At 42.7% G+C, this 20241-nt stretch overlaps 1 protein-coding gene and 1 long non-coding RNA gene across 3 annotated transcripts in view; one reads left to right on the forward strand and one right to left on the reverse strand.

Moving 5' to 3' along the window:
- The window catches only part of BAALC (BAALC binder of MAP3K1 and KLF4), a 94638-nt gene extending 80893 nt beyond the window's left edge, over positions 1 to 13745 (forward strand). For both annotated transcript variants that reach the window (XM_033202365.1, XM_033202366.1), the window contains one exon: positions 11429 to 13745. In XM_033202365.1, coding sequence (XP_033058256.1) covers positions 11429 to 11539 — 111 coding nt within the window. In that variant the 3' untranslated portion in view covers positions 11540 to 13745. The remainder of the gene's footprint in view (positions 1 to 11428) is intronic.
- The window catches only part of LOC117078858, a 130008-nt gene continuing 112697 nt past the window's right edge, over positions 2931 to 20241 (reverse strand). The window contains exon 3 of the long non-coding RNA XR_004435182.1: positions 2931 to 3167. This is a non-coding gene — a long non-coding RNA (uncharacterized LOC117078858). The remainder of the gene's footprint in view (positions 3168 to 20241) is intronic.

Here is a 20241-nt window from a genome sequence, read left to right on the forward strand (position 1 = left end):
GAACTATGAAAAGGTTTGTATAATCCCATATTAGGTACAGATATATTTGTGAAGTTCAAGCAAAGCTGAGAACATCTCTATTTCCATCTGTGGGGAAAGTGAGAAAAGGCTGAACAAAGGTAGCTGCAGTCTTGAATTCAGGTCTCCAGGAGCAGCCAAGCTGTCCCAACCTCCACAGGAAACAGGCTAATTATTGACATCTGAACCCCAAGATAAACAAGTCTGTCTGGGTCAGAGACTGGCAAGAGGTTATCACGGCCAATCTGGTTACCCTTGGGAAATGGCAGACTACTTTTAATTAAAGAGGCAGTATCAAGAAGACTAAAATCTATGATTCATGGGTACTAAAGCTGCAGAAATTAAAATGAGGTAAGGAAAGAGTTGAAAAGCTGTAAAACTGAGTGAGAAACCAGAGGTGGCCCATTAACAAGAGTCAATGGTGATAAAACTCACAAAACAAGAATGTTAGAAGTAGAGGAAGGATTGGCACGGCTGCATGAGAAAAAGGTGCCAATTAGGCTCCTCTCATTATGGAATTGAGGGCCATACCTTTTTTTTAAAGCCAGTAATTGCAATAGAAACACATTTTCTTTTCCTGTCATTAAAAAGGGACGGGGGCATGATGTTAAATAAAAAGGTCTGGCTGGCTGAAAACTACATCAGAGGGAAAAATATGTTGTATAACGCATCACAGGCACTGAGGGGCAAAATGGTGTGGTTGTGTCTTGTATTTATGTTGCTCTTCTCGGCAGAGGGCAAAACAACTCACTTCTCCAAACTTCTAGATAAAAAATCTGGCATTATAGTTCTTTTTCTCATCTTCTTTCTGTCTTGTTTGGGCTTGAAATCTAAGGTTTTTGAGTTGTAACTAGATTGTGTTGATGAAAACAAACTCTGTAAAATATTTGAAGAGATTTATTCTGAACCAAATATGAGTGACCATGGCCCATGACACAGCCCTCAGGAGATCCTGAGAATATGTGCACAAGGTGGTTGGGGCACAGCTTGGTTTTGTATATTTTAGGGAGGCATGAGACATCAATCAAATATGTTTAAGAAATACATTGGTTTGGTTTAAAAAGGTGGGACAACTCAAAGCAGAGTAGGCGGGCGGGAGGTGGGGGCTTCCAGGCTATACGTAAATTTAAACATTTTCTGGTCGACAGTTGGTTGAGTTTGTCTAAAGACCTGGGATCCATAGAAAGGAATGTTTAGGTTAAGATAAAGGATTGTGGAGACCAAGTTTTATTGTGTAGAGGAAGCTCTTAGATGGCAGACTTTAGAGAGAGCAGGTTGTAAATTTTTTACAGACTTAAAGGGGTGGCTGGCTCTTAGATGATTACCTCCTAGATCTGGGAAGGAAGGAAGGAAAACAAAGGGGAAAAAGGATTCTCTATAGAATGTGGATTTTCCACAAGAGACTCTGTGGGGCGATTTCAAGATATGGCAAGGAAATATATTTTGGGGTAAAACATTTTGATTTTCTTCCTTGTTATGCCAGAGTCAGATTGGAAAGTAAGTCACGATATACAGGGTTAAATAAAACCCATCTGACGAGAATTTATGGTTTGTAGGACATGACTCTCCAGACCCCCTAGGAATTTGGGCAAGATTTTAAAAAATCAGAGCTTAGTCCTCACTACTCTTTTTGGTTTTTTTTTTGAGACAGAGTCTCGCTCTGTCACCCAGGCTGGAGTGCAGTGGCTGGATCTTGGCTCACTGCAAGCGCCGCCTCCCGGGTTTACACCATTCTCCTGCCTCAGCCTCCCCAGTAGCTGGGACTACAGGCACCTGCCACCTCGCCCGGCTAGTTTTTTTGTATTTTTTTAGTAGAGACGGGGGTTTCACCATGTTAGCCAGGATGGTCTCGATCTCCTGACCTTGTGATCCGCCCGTCTCGGCCTCCCAAAGTGCTGGGATTACAGGCTTAAGCCACCGCGCCCGGCCAGTCCTCACTACTCTTAGAAAGAATGCTTTAAAGGACAGGAGGAGTTACAGACAAATAACAAGAAATGCTTAGTTTCAAGGTTGTGTGATTTTATCAGTTCTCTGCTTTTGGGGAAAAATAAGCCCATAAAAGTCTTTGCTAGCCCTGGTGCCAGTTCAGGCTCAGAAAACCTGAGTGTAAGACTGAACCCTAAACAGTATTGCCTACTGGTTGTTAAAGCAAAGGTACACTGACAAGTGTAGTGCATTTATTCATTCATTCATTCACTTATTCGAACAAAGTTAAACTGAGAGCTTATGATGTCTCAGAACTGTGCTAGGCACTAGGAACACACAGAGGAAAGCAGTGACATCCTATCTCATGAAATCAATAGATAAGACTAAAATTATGTAGAGTCAAAATTATCCTTAAATGTTTCTCAAATCACCCATAAAGTGTTATCTTTGGTTAGGTTCCCTAGAAGCAGAACCTGAGATAAGGATGCAAGTAATTGAAAGGATGCAAGTAATTGAAAAAGTACTCTCAGGTGAAACCTGCATGGTAGTGGAGGAAGCAGGGCAGGGCAGAGGTTCAGATTCAGCAAATGTGTGAGTTCAGTCAGCTGAACAGCTATAGTCTAGCCTCAGCCTGACTACAAGGAGCCGTGGGGCACACAAAGCACCATGGATTTGTACCCCCAAAAGACAAAAAGGGCAGCCTTTTGTATCCTAGCAATCAGGCATGGGATAGGGGCCTCTCCAGGACATGGGCCTGTTTGGCATTCCTGGAGGAGGTGGCTCCAATCGGATGTGGGCAGTTCTCAAAAGAAGAGTGTGCTGTGAGCAGTTAGCAGCCAACAGTCACAGCAGCTGGGAGGGATGCTCTGGCAGAGTAAAGGGAATCTGGAGAGGGATGTCGCCATCAGCTACACAAGGACACAGGATTTATGTGACATGTTAGAAACATACATATCATTTGTTAATAAATACAACAGAACAATAGATTTTTTCTCCATCAGTGCAATAGTTCACCATTTATTTGGATGCACTACAGAGGAAGTAGCTTGCTTGTGTTCAGGGGGCCATGTTGTATGAAAAATGCACATCTCTCAACACCCAGCACAAGGAGATGCTCACGCCTGGAGGGGTGTTCCCACAGGATCTGAGGCAGACTATGTTCCCAGGAGGCAGACCCAGATGTCGTTACACAGGATGTTAGGAAGTGTCCTTGAGGCCAACACCTGTGGAAAGGGGCGATGGAAGCAGGAGTGAGTTAAGGGAGAAGTCCAGTCACCCCTGTCCCGTGCAGCTAACTGGCTTGTGGGAGCTGACCTGTTTAGGGCCCAAATGGTCAGACCTTCATGCCCTTCCATTTACCTGCACAATGGGCCAACTTGGGAAGGGCATGAACTTGAGTGAGGTGGCTCTCTGCAGCTGATGCTGTCCCCTAAAGGGACGACTGGCGGCTACTCGCTGACTGTTCTCCCTGTAGCGAGGCAGCAGGTCCTTTCTGGAATGGGGCTGGGCAGCAAATAACTGTGTCCATCCACTAGTGGAGGCAACTCACAGGCTCACTCATGTTCACCCCCAGCACACAATCACAAGAATAGGCACAAGACTGCCCCTCACCAAAGTTGTTTTCTCATTGAGGGGGGTGGAAAGTCAGGAACTAGACATACATACTTAAAGAACCTACAATTTAATTAATGCTTTAATGTTTAATATTAATTCAGAACTTTTGTCATTGGTTTATCCTTAGTTAGAAGTGGATGGTCTATCCTACTTTTTAAGGTTATTTTTTTCCCATTTTCATTTAGTGACAGGCATTGTACTAAGAACCTTACATGCATTACCTTATTTAATCCATACAAAAATCTTATGAGAGAGATAATATTATTATTCTCCATTTTATAGACAAGGGTTAGAGAGGTTAGAAAAAACTTGCCCATAGTGAAATCATATAGCCAGTATTTGAACCAAAGTCTCTCTGACTCCAGAGCTCAAACTCTTAACTACTCTACTAAAGCCAACTATGAAAACTTTCACATTACCCTTTGATGGACCGTAGCTCATTCACTCAGCAATGGTTCTTTTTTCTTTTTTTTTGAGACAGAGTCTTGCTCTGTTGCCCAGGCTGGAGTGCAGTGGTGCAATCTCGGCTCACTGCAAGCTCCACCTCCTGGGTTGATATAATTCTTCTGCCTCAGCCTCCCGAGTAGCTGGGACTACAGGCACCCGCCACCATGCCCGGTTAATTTTTGTATTTTTAGTAGAGACAGGGTTTCACCGTATTAGTTAGGATGGTCTCGATCTCCTGACCTCGTGATCCACCTGCCTCAGCCTCCCAGAGTGCTGAGATTACAGGCGTGAGCCACCACGCCCGGCCACTCAACAATGTTTTAATGAACATGCCCTATTCCAGGCTCTGTGCTGTGTTGGTATTAAAGATTCAACAAAGAAACCTCTGATAGGAAGCATATGTGCATGCGTTCTTGTGGGTCATCCTTCTTGACTCTGTGTGTGTGTGTGTGTGTGTGTGTGTGTATTTGTGATAATCTCAAGAGATTAATGCAAATTGTGAGGACTTTCGCATATTTCTGTGAAAGGAAAATTAAAATCTCAGGACTCCAAACTCACTATGCCAAAGGGAAAAGTTAAGCTTAGCAGTTAAGTCACCCAAAACTGCTTTCCATTTTGTTTCTAAATAGATAACTGCAAAGACAGAAGGCCACATACCTTTCTGGGGGACTCCCTCACAATTTCTCACAAAGAAATTCCTTGTGGGCCCTAAGATCTTTACCCTAAAACAGATTTCTGTTGGATTTCACCCCATGTAAATTAACAGCTTATCTTCGCAGGTGTGGGACAAAGACAGGACTAGGAGTCATCCTTCTGCTTACTTGAGACAAATGCACATTTTACTCATTAACTATTCTATTTTCTTTTTTTTTTAATTATACTTTAAGTTCTAGGGTACATGTGCATAACGTGCAGGTTTGTTACATATGTATACTTATGCCATGTTGGTGTGCTGCACCCATCAACTCGTCAGCACCCATCAATTCATCATTTATATCATGTATAACTCCCCAATGCAATCCCTCCCTCCTCCCCCCTCCACATGATAGGCCCCAGTGTGTGATGTTCCCCTTCCCGAGTCCAAGTGATCTCATTGTTCAGTTCCCACCTATGAGTGAGAACATGTGGTGTTTGATTTTCTCTTCTTGTGATAGTTTGCTAAGAATGATGGTTTCCAGCTGCATCCATGTCCCTACAAAGGACGCAAACTCATCCTTTTTGATGGCTGTATAGTATTCCATGGTGTATATGTGCCACATTTTTTTAATTCAGTCTGTCACAGATGGACATTTGGGTTGATTCCAAGTCTGTGCTATTGTGAATAGTGCCGCAATAAACATACGTGTGCATGTGTCTTTGTAGTAATTTATAATCCTTTGGGTATATACCCAGTAGTGGGATGGCTGGTCATATGGTACATCTAGTTCTAGATCCTTGAGGAATTGCCATACTGTTTTCCATAATGGTTGAACTAGTTTACAATCCCACCAACAGTGTAAAAGTGTTCCTATTTCTCCACATCCTCTCCAACACCTGTTGTTTCCTGACTTCTAATGATTGCCATTCTAATTGGTGTGAGATGGTATCTCATTGTGGTTTTGATTTGCATTTCTCTGATGGCGAGTGATGATGAGCATTTTTTCATGTGTCTGTTGGCTGTATGGATGTCTTCTTTTGAGAAATGTCTGTTCATATCCTTTGCCCACTTTTTGATGGGGTTTTTGTTTTTTTTCTTGTATATTTGTTTGAGTTCTTTGTAGATTCTGGATATTAGCCCTTTGTCAGATGAGTAGGTTGCAAAATTTTCTCCCATTCTGTAGGTTGCCTGTTCACTCTGATGGTAGTTTCTTTTGCTGTGCAAAAGCTCTTTAGTTTAATTAGATCCCATTTGTCAATTTTGGCTTTTGCTGCCATTGCTTTTGGTGTTTTAGACATGAAGTCCTTGCCCATGCCTATGTCCTGAATGGTACTACCTAGATTTTCTTCTAGGGTTTTTATGGTATTAGGTCTAACATTTAAGTCTCTAATCCATCTTGAATTAATCTTCGTATAAGGGTAAGGAAAGGATCCAGTTTCAGCTTTCTACTTATGGCTAGCCAATTTTCCCAGCACCATTTATTAAATAGGGAATCCTTTCCCCATTTCTTGTTTCTCTCAGGTTTGTCAAAGATCAGATGGCTGTAGATGTGTGGTATTATTTCTGAGGACTCTGTTCTGTTCCATTGGTCTATATCTCTGTTGTGGTACCAGTACCATGCTGTTTTGGTTACTGTAGCCTTGTAGTATAGTTTGAAGTCAGGTAGCGTGATGCCTCCAGCTTTGTCCTTTTGACTTAGGATTGTCTTGGCAATGCGGGCTCTTTTTTGGTTCCATATGAACTTTAAAGCAGTTTTTTCCAATTCTGTGAAGAAAGTCATTGGTAGCTTGATGGGGATGGCATTGAATCTATAAATAACCTTGGGCAGTATGGCCATTTTCACGATATTGATTCTTCCTATCCATGAGCATGGTATGTTCTTCCATTTGTTAGTGTCCTCTTTGATTTCACTGAGAGTGGTTTGTAGTTCTCCTTGAAGAGGTCCTTTACATCCCTTGTAAGCTGGATTCCTAGGTATTTTATTCTCTTTGAAGCAATTGTGAATGGAAGTTCATTCCTGATCTGGCTCTCTGCTTGTCTGTTACTGGTGCATAAGAATGCTTGTGATTTTTGCACATTAATTTTGTATCCTGAGACTTTGCTGAAGTTGCTTATCAGCTTAAGGAGATTTTGGGCTGAGACAATGGGGTTTTCTAATTATACAATCATGTCATCTGCAAACAGGGACAATTTGACTTCTTCTTTTCCTAACTGAATACCCTTGATTTCTTTCTCTTGCCTGATTGCCCTAGCCAGAACTTCCAACACTATGTTGAATAGGAGTGGTGAGAGAGGGCATCCCTGTCTTGTGCCAGTTTTCAAAGGGATTTTTCCAGTTTTTGCCCATTCAGTATGATATTAGCTGTGGGTTTGTCATAAATAGCTCTTATTATTTTGAGGTACGTTCCATCAATACCGAATTTATTGAGCGTTTTTAGCATAAAGGGCTGTTGAATTTTGTCAAAAGCCTTTTCTGCATCTATTGAGATAATCATGTGGTTCTTGTCTTTGGTTCTGTTTATATGCTGGATTACGTTTATTGATTTGCGAATGTTGAACCAGCCTTGCATCCCAGGGATGAAGCCCACTTGATCATGGTGGATAAGCTTTTTGATGTGCTGCTGAATCCGGTTTGCCAGTATTTTATTGAGAATTTTTGCATCGATGTTCATCAGGGATATTGGTCTAAAATTCTCTTTTTGTTGTGTCTCTGCCAGGCTTTGGTATCAGGATGATGTTGGCCTCATAAAATGAGTTAGGGAGGATTCCCTCTTTTTCTATTGATTGGAATAGTTTCAGAAGGAATGGTACCAGCTCCTCCTTGTACCTCTGGTAGAATTCAGCTGTGAATCCATCTGGCCCTGGACTTTTTTTCGTGGGTAGGCTATTAATTGTTGCCTCAATTTCAGAGCCTGCTATTGGTCTATTCAGGGATTCAACTTCTTCCTGGTTTAGTCTTGGGAGAGTGTAAGTGTCCAGGAAATTATCCATTTCTTCTAGATTTTCTAGTTGATTTGCGTAGAGGCATTTATAGTATTCTCTGATGGTAGTTTGTATTTCTGTGGGGTCGGTGGTGATATCCCCTTTATCATTTTTTATTGCGTCTATTTGATTCCTCTCTCTTTTCTTCTTTAGTAGTCTTGCTAGCGGTCTGTCAATTTTGTTGATCTTTTCAAAAAACCAACTCCTGGATTCATTGATTTTTTGGAGGGTTTTTTGTGTCTCTATCTCCTTCAGTTTGTGCTCTGATCTTAGTTATTTCTTGCCTTCTGCTAGCTTTTGAATGTGTTTGCTCTTGCCTCTCTAGTTCTTTTAATTGTGATGTTAGAGTGTCAATTTTAGATCTTTCCTGCTTTCTCTTGTGGGCATTTAGTGCTATAAATTTCCCTCTACACACTGCTTTAAATGTGTCCCAGAGATTCTGGTATGTTGTATCTTTGTTCTCATTGGTTTCAAAGAACATCTTTATTTCTGCTTTCATTTCATTATGTACCCAGTAGTCATTCAGGAGCAGGTTGTTCAGTTTCCATGTAGTTGAGCGGTTTTGACTGAGTTTCTTAGTCCTGAGTTCTAGTTTGATTGCACTGTGGTCTGAGAGACAGTTTGTTATAATTTCTGTTCTTTTACATTTGCTAAGGAGTGCTTTACTTCCAATTATGTGGTCAATTTTGGAATAAGTGTGATGTGGTGCTGAGAAGAAGGTATATTCTGTTGATTTGGGGTGGAGAGTGCTATAGATGTCTATTAGGTCCGCTTGGTGCAGAGATGAGTTCAATTCCTGGATATCCTTGTTAACTTTCTGTCTCGTTGATCTGTCTAATGTTGACAGTGGAGTGTTGAAGTCTCCCATTATTATTGTATGGGAGTCTAAGTCTCTTTGTAGGTCTCTAAGGACTTGCTTTATGAATCTGGGTGCTCCTGTATTGGGTGCATATATATTTAGGAGAGTTAGCTCTTCCTGTTGAATTGATCCCTTTACCATTATGTAATGGCCTTCTTTGTCTCTTTTGATCTTTGATGGTTTAAAGTCTGTTTTATCAGAGACTAGGATTGCAATCCCTGCTTTTTTTTGTTCTCCATTTGCTTGGTAGATCTTCCTCCATCCCTTTATTTTGAGCCTATGCATGTCTCTGCATGTGAGATGGGTCTCCTGAATACAGCAGACTGATGGGTCTTGACTCTTTATCCAGTTTGCCAGTCTGTGTCTTTTAATTGGAGCATTTAGTCCATTTACATTTAAGGTTAATATTGTTATGTGTGAACTTGATCCTGTCATTATGATATTAACTGGTTATTTTGCTCGTTAGTTGATGCAGTTTCTTCCTAGCCTCGATGGTCTTTACATTTTGGCATGTTTTTGCAATGGCTGGTACCGGTTGTTCCTTTCCATGTTTAGGGCTTCCTTCAGGGTCTCTTGTAAGGCAGGCCTGGTGGTGACAAAATCTCTAAGCATTTGCTTATATGTAAAGGATTTTATTTCTCTTTCACTTATGAAACTTAGTTTGGCTGGATATGAAATTCTGGGTTGAAAATTCTTTTCTTTAAGAACGTTGAATATTGGCCCCCACTCTCTTCTGGCTTGTAGAGTTTCTGCCGAGAGATCTGCTGTGAGTCTGATAGGCTTCCCTTTGTGGGTAACCCGACCTTTCTCTCTGGCTGCCCTTAAGATTTTTTCCTTGATTTCAACTTTGGTGAATCTGGCAATTATGTGTCTTGGAGTTGCTCTTCTGGAGGAGTATCTTTGTGGCATTCTCTGTATTTCCTGAATTTGAATGTTGGCCTGCCCTACTAGGTTGGGGAAGTTCTCCTGGATGATATCCTGAAGAGTGTTTTCCAACTTGGTTCCATTTTCCCCCTCACTTTCAGGCACCCCAATCAGACGTAGATTTGGTCTTTTTACATAATCCCATACTTCTTGCAGGCTTTGTTCCTTTCTTTTTCTTCTTTTTTCTTTTGGTTTCTCTTCTCGCTTCATTTCATTCATTTGATCCTCAATCGCTGATACTCTTTCTTCCAGTTGATCGAGTCGGTTACTGAAGCTTGTGCATTTGTCACGTATTTCTCGTGTCATGGTTTTCATCTCTGTCATTTCGTTTATGATCTTCTCTGCATTAATTAGTCTAGCTGTCAATTCTTCCACTCTTTTTTCAAGATTTTTAGTTTCTTTGCGCTGGGTACGTAATTCCTCCTTTAGCTCTGAGAAGTTTGATGGACTGAAGCCTTCTTCTCTCATCTCGTCAAAGTCATTCTCTGACCAGCTTTGATCCGTTGCTGGCGATGGGCTGCGCTCCTTTGCAGGGGGAGATGCGCTCTTATTTTTTGAATTTCCAGCTTTTCTGCCCTGCTTCTTTCCCATCTTTGTGTTTTTTTCTGTCTCTGGTCTTTGATGATGGTGACGTACTGATGGGGTTTTGGTATAGGTGTCCTTCCTGTTTGATCGTTTTCCATCTGACAGTCAGAAGGACTGTCTGTTGGTCTGTTGGAGATTGCTTGAGGTCCACTCCAGACCCTGTTTGCCTGGGTATCAGCAGCAGAGGTTGCCGAAGATAGAATATTGCTGAACAGCGAGTGTAGCTGTCTGATTCTTCCTTTGGAAGTTTCCTCTCGGGTTGACTCCACCCCGTGAGGTGTGGGGTGTCAGACTGCCCCTAGTGGGGGATGTCTCCCAGCTAGGCTACTCAGGGGTCAGGGACCCACCTGAGCAGGCAGTCTGTCCGTTCTCAGATCTCAACCTCCACGTTGGGAGATCCACGGCTCTCCCCAAAGCTGTCAGACAGAGTCGTTCGCGTCTGCACCGGCCCCCGCTGCTTCCCCTATTGGATTTCAGCTGTGCGCTGTCCCCAGAGGTGGAGACTACAGAGACAGGCAGGCTTCCTTGAGCTGCTGTGAGCTCCACCCAGTTCAAGCTTCCCAGCGGCTTTGTTTACCTACTTAAGCCTCAGCAATGGCGGGCGCCCCTCCCCCAGCCTCGCTGCTGCCTTGGGGATAGATCGCCGCAGACTGCTGTGTTAGCAGTGAGGGAGGCTCCGTGGGCATGGGACCCTCCCGGCCAGGTGTGGGATATATTCTCCTGGTGTGCCTGTTTCCTTAAAGCGCAGTATTGGGGTGGAGTTACCCGATTTTCCAGGTGTTGTGTGTCTCAGTTCCCCTGGCTAGGAAAATGGATTTCCTTCCCCCTTGCGCTTCCAGGTGAGGCGATGCCTCGCCCTGCTTCAGCTCTCGCTGGTCAGGCTGCAGCAGCTGACCAGCACCGATTGTCCGGCACTCCCTAGTGAGATGACCCCAGTACCTCAGTTGAAAATTCAGAAATCACCGGTCTTCTGTGTCGCTCACGCTGGGAGTTGGAGACTGGAGCTGTTCCTATTCGGCCATCTTGCTCCGTCCCCCTGTTCTTTTATCTTATGTGAAAATGCAAGTTCATTGAGCGTGAGATGAATGCATATTTGACTGTTTATCTATTCCCTCCTCTCACATATAAAATGTAGATTCAGTGAATGCTCATCAAAGCCTCAAAAGAATGTAACTGTTTGCCCCTTTTCTCTACCCTCTCTTTTCCTTTCCTCTTTCCCCTACTGCCCACTCTTTCCCCCTTAAATATTGAAGTCCTCAAACCCTCTTTGGGAGTTTTCGCACAGATCACAAATGTTCCTGTGATTTGTGTTCCTTTTTCCCAGGCACACTCTCAACTGGGGCAAAATAAACCTCTAAATTGATTGAGACTTGCCTCAGTCATTTACTTTGGTTTACATTTCCTAGTAACTCAATTCACTGTTTTCAACTTAACAGGCTAAAAGAGATGCTAAGAGAATGTCTGCAAAAGAAGTCACCATTAATGTAACAGACAGCATCCAACAGATGGACAGAAGTCGAAGAATCACAAAGAACTGTGTCAACTAGCAGAGAGTCCAAGCAGAAGGGTAGATGGACTTCTTCTGTGTCCTTCAAGGCACTGGATACCATCAAAGAACCTTGAAGAAGTGGCTGCCCCTTGCTGGACCTGAATGCTACTGAGTCCCTGGCAAGACTGTCTTACCTGGCAGCAAACTGCTGCCTGGTTTTGTTGGGACCCTTCTGAGCCTTCTACTTATCATGTAAATGTATTGGCATAGTGCTTACATATGTTAATAAACTGCAAATGTGCAGTTCAGTTTGTCTCTTTGCAACTCCTGTAATAGGGTCTGGTGTAAAAGTAGTGAGTTAAAGCTACAGGTCAGTTTATGAAACAGAAAAGTAGGAATGCATTTCCTGGGTGAAAGAGTCACACCTTAGTACCAAACTCTCCTGCCCATTATAGTGTGTTCTGTTTCAGGCAAGCTTATTCTTTCCTTCTTTCATTTTAAATATTATCATTACAAATCTTACCAGGGTCACTTAAAAGCTGGCTTCCATCCAACTCTAAACCCACATATTGAAAAAATCAAGGCAGAGAAAAATTCCTTGTTATCCTTGTTTCCTTAGCTTGGTATGAGACAGATCAGATCCAGTTTCCCATGGATCAACCCACTGCCCATAGCATGTCTTTGGGAGGTGTCTGTGAAGCAGTCATATCTGCTCCTCCTCTGCCTGGAAAGTCCTCCTATTCTGATGTCCACATTGGCCTCCAGTCCTTAATGTCACCATGCTTGTGGCCAATGCATCCAAACAAGGATACCCCTCAGGGCTCAGCCAGACATTGCAATTTTGCATAGCTTTCCAGTTCCCTTTGCTTGTCTTCTTAACTGTCTTCCCTCTCTATTGGGGTCATTTGCAATTGTTAATCAAAGATTGAACACTACGTAGGAGAAGGAGATGATCCAGAGACATGTGGCAGCATGCATGGCTTCACCTTGATCTCTCTGTTCACCACCCAGGACTGTCATTTTGGCATCTGCAAAGGAATCACTTTAGAAAGCCAGCAGCTGGTTGATGTGTATTCACACTGACATTAGATTGATGTGCACTGCATTAGAAATGAGGTAACTGATACAGAAAAAGGATGTTTTGATAGGAATAATTTTCTAATATGTCTTGAAACATGTTCATCTGGATGTATTTTCCTCCAAACTATTGTAGCAGGATTTTTCAAGGATTGTTAACAGGCCTGGGATTGGGAAAGATAGGACTAAAGTTGTACCAAACTATACCAATAAATTCCATGTTTAGCAGAAATAGGCAGCCTAATGATGTTATGTTTATATAACATAGTCCAGAGAACTGACATGCAGGTCAAAAGTCAGATACACAACCTCCTCATCTGCTAACTCTGTTATTCTTCAAACACAAGTGGGTAGTGTCATTTTTCCTTCCTTCTGTCCATTGGCAGATTGCATATTTATTCACTAAACATTAAATGTCCATCCTGTGCCAGGTACTATGCAGATGTTGAGGGATTTGGAGTCTAGTTAGTCATTACTGTCTATCCTGAATCTAGCAGTGACTTCATAACTAGGAGACTGAATTAGACCCTTAAGGTATAGTGTGTGTTGCAAATCACTCAGCAATGGAATCTTTTATATTCAGGGTAGGTTTATGTCTTAAACTAGGTGTTCTAATCACTGTACAAGACTTTACCATACACAAAACTATAGTTTTTCTAAACCTTTATCATTTTGTGATTCTTTGAGAAAGGGCTTTTAGGAATTTTATGTTCTAAAAAATGTTCTTAATAATAATAAAATAAAAGCAAAACCTGTGACTCATATGTCCCCACTGACATTACTCAGCAGGAGCCCCCAGCTGCCAAAGGTTGGCAGTGATCCTGCGAGTTCAAGGGCTCTTTCTCCCTGGGGATGTGCTTTGTGGCTTCTCTTTACAGTTTTGTTTCTGCATCAGTTCACTGCTGCATGTTGTTTGGAATTTATCACCGTAAGAAAGTGTCTCCGTTTTATATAGAAACACTTTCTCACTTCCAGGGGAGAAGGAAATGCACGGCATATGATCTGGCCCTCCCCAGAACAATCTGGATTTCACGGAGACAGCAACCAGAAGTTAAACCATGTGACTAAAAATGCATCTGGCTACTTTTTCATGTGTGTATGAGACAGAAACTAATCCTTACTATCCTTTTAGGATAACACTTCTCATGGCAAAGTTTGTGTCAATAAAGTCATTAATTTTAAACATATTTGGGCAGTTACAGAGAATCTTTACCGGAACCTTAAATTTGTATGCAGAGCTATTTAGACTTTTTTTTTTTTTTAAACAAAGACCTTTTACATAAGTGATCCCTGTGAATCCTCCAAAAAGCCTTGTGAAGTAGGTAAGGAGAATGCTGTTAGCACCAATTTACACTTATAGAAATATTTATAGTCTAGTCAACTAGTAAGTTTTTGTGCAGAGATTCAAGTGGGGGAAGACTGTCTGCAAATTCAGTTCTTTTCCTACCACCACATGGTGCCACCATGTCTAGAAGGTCTGGTGTAACCGGGAGATGAGGCCATTTAGAGGGGAATTGTCATGGAGCCTCGGGCTGGGCTGAGCCCAAGTCTAAGAGGACAATTTGGGTGATTGGAGGGGGCTAGAGAGAGAGGATTGAAGAGGGCTGGTAGTGAAGGCAGTGATTGGAAAGGGCCAGTGAGTTCTCAGGGAGTTTGGGTCTGGTCCAGGCTCACTTATCCCTCCAGAGAGGGTGACCTTGACCTGGTGTGAGAGGTCAGAATACTGAGAGGGACTTTATAGTTCAGAGAAGACAGAAATTGCACTCCTTGGAATAACTGCTTAGACCTAAAGGTAAGGGAAGCCAGGGACTGCCCATGCTGCTGCCAATGCCCTGAGCACAGCTTGGATGTACAGGTAACAGACAGTAGCCCCTCAGACTTTATTCACGGCCCACCTTCACAGTGCTTTCCACAACCCACCCCCACCTCCTAGGGTACCTGAACACACTCCCGTTTGCACTGCCTGAGTCCTGCTAACCTGCATCTGTTTTTGATCCTCACCAGCCAGACTTGCAGGCTGCCCCATGTGACACTGAAATGCTTCCCATTCACATTTGCTGCTCTAAGCAGGGTTTACAACACTGGCAGCTCCTCTGCTGAAATCAGGTAACAGAGCTGCTGTGTTTAGCTGTCATGGTGTCAAAACTTAGGAATTTCACATAAATAGCTCTGGCAGAGACTCCTACTTTAGAACTCCAGTATCCATCCTTCCCTTCTTCCTTAGTTGAGCACATGTCCCCTTAGAACAAACATTACACTTTCCAGCCTCCCTTGCAGCTAGAAGTTGCTGCACAATTAAGTTCTAGACAATGAAATGAAATAAAAATGAGGCATAGAAGTTTCCAGGAAGTCAGGCTCGCTCTTTCCTCTTTTGCTTCCTGGTGTGCAGAATGAGGAGGTAATGGCTGGAGCTACCTCAGTCCACTGGGCCATAAGGTAACTTCAAGAATGAAAACTGTGCCAAGATGAGCAACAAGTTAGAAGGAGCATGAGTCCCTAATTCCTTTGAGCTTCATGAGTCTTTGACTATATACCTCAAACCTCTTTTTGTGGGGAAGAAATATACTTTACTTCATTTAAGTTGCTGTTTCAAATGATTACTCACAGCCAAAACGAATTTTCTTTTCAAGTCTGAGAAATTGAACAAAACTATTCTAATTTGTATGCATATACTTCCATCTTTCAAAAAACTGGAAGATCGCTCACCATTGGGCCCTTGGCTGCTTGGCCACACCTGGCTGGAGTTGATGAGTCTGCATTGGCTATAGCTGGGGGGTCTCAAATTGTGATGGTCCCTACCACTCATTGTGGCTTACACATGGTAACCTCCCCATTTCTGTTACCTGCCAGAACCCAGAGACGTTTGAGCTTGTAACTCCTGCTCCACTTTATGTTCCCAAGCATGTTGTCTTTACACTCTTTTCAGGAGTCATTAGGATACACAAGGTCATATTCTCCTGTTTCACCAGTCTGGGAAGTGGCCAATCTCAGGAGAATTTTCTGAGCAAATTATGAATATTATCTAATATTTAAAATCATGCATTCACTTATTTATTTAATCCAAATGTATTTACTGAGACTCTTCAATGTGGCAGAAGTTGGGATGTGGTGAGAGATACAACAGATATGGTCCCTACCCTCATGGAGATGGCAAAATAGTAGAGGAAACAGACAATAACCATGTAAAGAAATAAGTTATTACAGTAACTTAAGATGGGGATAAATGCTGAAAAGAATGTTAACAGGAGAATGAGCTGGACGGAAGCAGGAATGGAAGCAGGAGACCGTTTAGGAGGCTATAGCTATAACCCTGGGAAGAGATGTCAGTGCAAGGAATAGGGTAATGGTTGCAAAGATGGATGAAAATGATGGATGCTGAGAACATTTTGGAAATAGAAACATTAGGACTTGCTGATGGACTGGGTGTAGAAAGTGAAGTCAAGGGAGAAATCAGGGTGATTCCTAAGTTTTTTGATTTGAGCAACAGGGTTCTTGGCAAGATAGGTGAAAATGGGGTGGGAAAAGTTTTTTTGGGGAGGCAGTGAAAATCAAAAAGAACCATTTTAGACCCATTATGTATGAAATAACCAAAGGGAGGTGTCCAGCAGGGAACTGGATGTACGAGTCTAAAGTTCAAGGAATTGGTCAAAGGTGGAGCTGTGCATTTGGGGGTCATCAACACGTGGAAGATATTAAATGGCACAGGAGTTAGTTCACCTGATGAGAAGCTAGTGAGGGAAGTCCAGGGCTGTGCCGAGAGACACTCCAACATTCAGAGAGTTGGTGGTGGAGGAAGAGTCAGCAAAGGGTACTGAGAAGTGCTGAGGCAGTTAGGAAGAAAACGGGGAGCTCATTTACTGAAGCCAACATTTAAAAAAAATGTTTCATGAAGGGAGAAATGGTCAGTCATGGTGAATGCTGCCAAAAGGTGAAATCATGTGAGAACAGAGATGTGACTCCAACTAGCACCATGAAGGTGACTGGTGATCTTAACAAGAACAATTCCAGCAGAGAGGTGGCCATAGAGCCAGACTACAGAGGTTGATGACTGTAGGGGTGGTGAGGAAGTGGAGAGAATGGAAAAAAACAAACTATCTTTTGAGAAATGTTGCTATGAAACAAAGCAAAAAGAGGCCCGCAATTGGAGAAAGGGACAGGTCAGGGAGAAGTCATAAAAAGTGTAACAAACTAGAGTATGTTTCTCAACAATTGCAAGGATTCCTTAGGGTGAGGTTGAAGCTAGAAGGGTAGGGGCGTTATCCTTGGAGTATAAAAGTCCTTGAGGACAGATCCAGGGTGCAGGTGACCACATTGAAATTTAAAACCTCTGTATGATAAACATCCACATAAAGATGAATGATAGTCTATTAGAAGGTATCTACAGCCCATGTGTCACAGAGTTAGTATAGTGATATACATTTAAACAAATGAGAATTTTATAAGCAAAAGACAAATGACCAAGAGAAAATAACATGAACAGGCAGGAGGAAAGTTGAATGGCCAATAAAAATATAAAAAGATCCTCAGTGTCATCAGTAATTAGGCATATGTGGGTTTAAAAAAAAAAAAGATGCCAGCTTGGGCAACACAACAAGACCCCATCTCTACAAAAAGAAAGAAAGAAGAAAGAAAGAAAGAGAGAAAGAAAGAAAGAGAGAGAGAGAGAGAAAGAAAGAAACAAAGAGAGAGAGAGAAAGAAAGAAAGAAACAAAGAAAGAAAGGAAGGAAGGAAGGAAAAAGATGTGGGTTTAAAAAAAAAAAAGATGCCAGCTTGGGCAACACAACAAGACCCCATCTCTACAAAAAGAAAGAAAGAAGAAAGAAAGAAAGAGAGAGAGAGAGAGAGAAAGAAACAAAGAAAGAGAGAGAGAGAAAGAAAGAAAGAAACAAAGAAAGAAAGGAAGGAAGGAAGGAAAAAGAGAGAGAGAAGGAAAGAAAGGAAGGTGGCCGGGCGCGGTGGCTCAAGCCTGTAATCCCAGCACTTTGGAGGCCGAGACGGGCGGATCACGAGGTCAGGAGATCGAGACCATCCTGGCTAACACGTGAAACCCCGTCTCTACTAAAAATACAAAAAAACTAGCTGGGCGAGGTGGCGGGCGCCTGTAGTCCCAGCTACTCGGGAGGCTGAGGCAGGAGAATGGCGTGAACCCGGGAGGCGGAGCTTGTAGTGAGCTGAGATCCGGCCACTGCACTCCAGCCTGGGCGACAGAGCGAGACTCCGTCTCAAAAAAAAAAAAAAAAAAAAGGAAGGAAGGAAGGAAGGAAGGAAGGAAGGAGGAAGGAAGGAAGGAAGGAAAGAAAGAAGAAAGAGAAAGAAAGAAAAGAAAAAAGAGAGAGAAAGGCATGGTGGTGTGCATCCATAGTCCCAGCTCCTTGGGAGGCTTAGGCAGGTGGATCACTTGAGCCCAGGAGATCAAGGCTGCAGTGAGCCAAGGTCATGCCACTGCACTCCAGCCTGGGTAACAGAGTGAGACTTTGTCTCAAAAAAAAAAAAAAGTTTTGTTTGCACCCGCTTTTTTTTTTTTTTTTTTTGAGACGGAGTCTCGCTCTGTCGCCCAGGCTGGAGTGCAGTGGCCGGATCTCGGCTCACTGCAAGCTCCGCCTCCCGGGTTTACGCCATTCTCCTGCCTCAGCCTCCCGAGTAGCTGGGACTACAGGCGCCCGCCACCTCGCCCGGCTAGTTTTTTGTATTTTTTTAGTAGAGACGGGGTTTCACTGTGTTAGCCAGGATGGTCTCCATCTCCTGACCTCGTGATCCGCCCGTCTCGGCCTCCCAAAGTGCTGGGATTACAGGCTTGAGCCACCGCGCCCGGCCGCACCCGCTTTTTAAAAGTGCTTTTAGCTCAAAATAATCCTTATGCCAAAATGCCAAATTCTGGAGAGGCATATTCTGCCACTCTTCAATGTCAGTTTAGCCAACTTATTCAAATTTAAAATGTGTATATTATTTGGAAAAACAATTCCATTTTTAAATATATACCTGTAAAGGGCTGAACTGTGTCCCCCCCAAATTCAAATTCATATGTTGAAATCCTAACCCCCCATACCTGAGAATGTGACTGACTGTCTTTTTATATAGTGTCTTTCAGGAGGTTAAGGAGGGTAAAATAAGGTCATGTGAATGGGCTGTAATTCAATATGACTGGTGTTCTTACAAGATTAGGAGATTAGGACAGGCACACACAGAGGAAAGACCCTATGAAGACAAAAGAGAAAATGGTCACCTACAAACCAAGGAGAGAGGCTTCAGAAGAAACCAACCTTGCCTCAGACTTCTAGCCTCTAGGACTATGAGAAAATAAATTTCTGTTTTTTAAGCCCACCGGTCTGCAATATTTTGTTATGGCAACCCTAGCGATCTAATACAATACCCTAGAAAAATATCTGCACATTTTTATGAGACAGGTGTTTGTGGGACAGGACTCAGACTTGTAGAACTTGATTCAAAGGAATCAGAATGGCAGAAGACAAAAGAGCACAGGACTACAGCAGACAACACTGGCTCTACCTTTCCTTCAACCCCTTTACACCCCATGCACCCATGCTGACTTCCAACTATGGCACCTGCTCTCTGTGGCCTGAAGTCTTTATCTCACCACTCCCATGGCAGGAGTTGCCAGGACTTTGGCGCTATTGATGCTTATTCATTCCTATCCCCATCCCAGCACCTGTCAATCAGTCAATGACTACTGAGAGCTCCCACAAGCTTGGGTGGGGTAATGCTGAGATAGATATTTTGCACAAGCTCCTAGAGTTTTCCCAGCTGTATTAAGTTCCAGTTACTCAGCAGGTAGCTGGTTTAATAACACATTCCTTTACTGGATGCTTCCTTGATCGATCTCCAGGGTAGAGTCATTGTAGTTGCAGGCTTCTATATAAACAGCATCCTCTCTCTTGTGTTTCTTTTTTATTATCATAGTCAAACATCATCTTTTTCACAACTTGGTTTCCACCAGTAGATAGTCCTCCACTTCCTCCCTAGCATGAGATATACATCCCACTGCCACTGGTCTATAAATGTTCTGTTTATGTATATTGTACCACAATAAAAGATGTTAAGAACAATAAGTAAATAAGTGTTCTGTTTTGCTTCAGAGGGAATCTCTGATTTATCCTAGATATAAGAAGTAACTTGGAAAAGAGCCCCAAGAGATACCTTAACAGAAGTCACAAACTACATGCTTTCAGGGGACAGGCACGTGATATAAATGGATGCTATAGGGCATTGTGAGTAGTAGGAGCTGGGATGAGAAGGAAAATGCATGCAAACTTAAGAGCTCCACACAGTGAGCCTGTCACTCTCCCTGATGAAGAAAGACATTTGCAATAACTGACTCAACTAAAAACTGTTAAGATGGCACTTCAAGAAATATGGTGCCCAGCACAGATTTACTGACTAATTGAGATTTCACAATCAGTAGTTGCTTGGGATGCCAGAAAAGTCTTCCATTGTCAGTGAGCCCTCTGCTCCATAGCTCCACTTCATCACTTTGCATTTCTTTCTCAGGCCTCTACCATCTCACCATCTCACTTCTGATTCCACCACTCCAACTGAAACTACACTCTAGGGTCACAAATACTCTAATTGCCAAAGTCAATGACACCATCTAAGTCCTCATCCTGCTGGACCTCTCTGCATCTGTTAAAATAAATTTCGTTTTTAAAGCCCACAGGTCTGTGGTA

The sequence above is a fragment of the Trachypithecus francoisi genome, unplaced genomic scaffold (genome assembly GCF_009764315.1).
Source record: "Trachypithecus francoisi isolate TF-2019V2 unplaced genomic scaffold, Tfra_2.0 Lachesis_group7, whole genome shotgun sequence".
Taxonomy (NCBI): Eukaryota; Metazoa; Chordata; class Mammalia; order Primates; family Cercopithecidae; genus Trachypithecus; species Trachypithecus francoisi.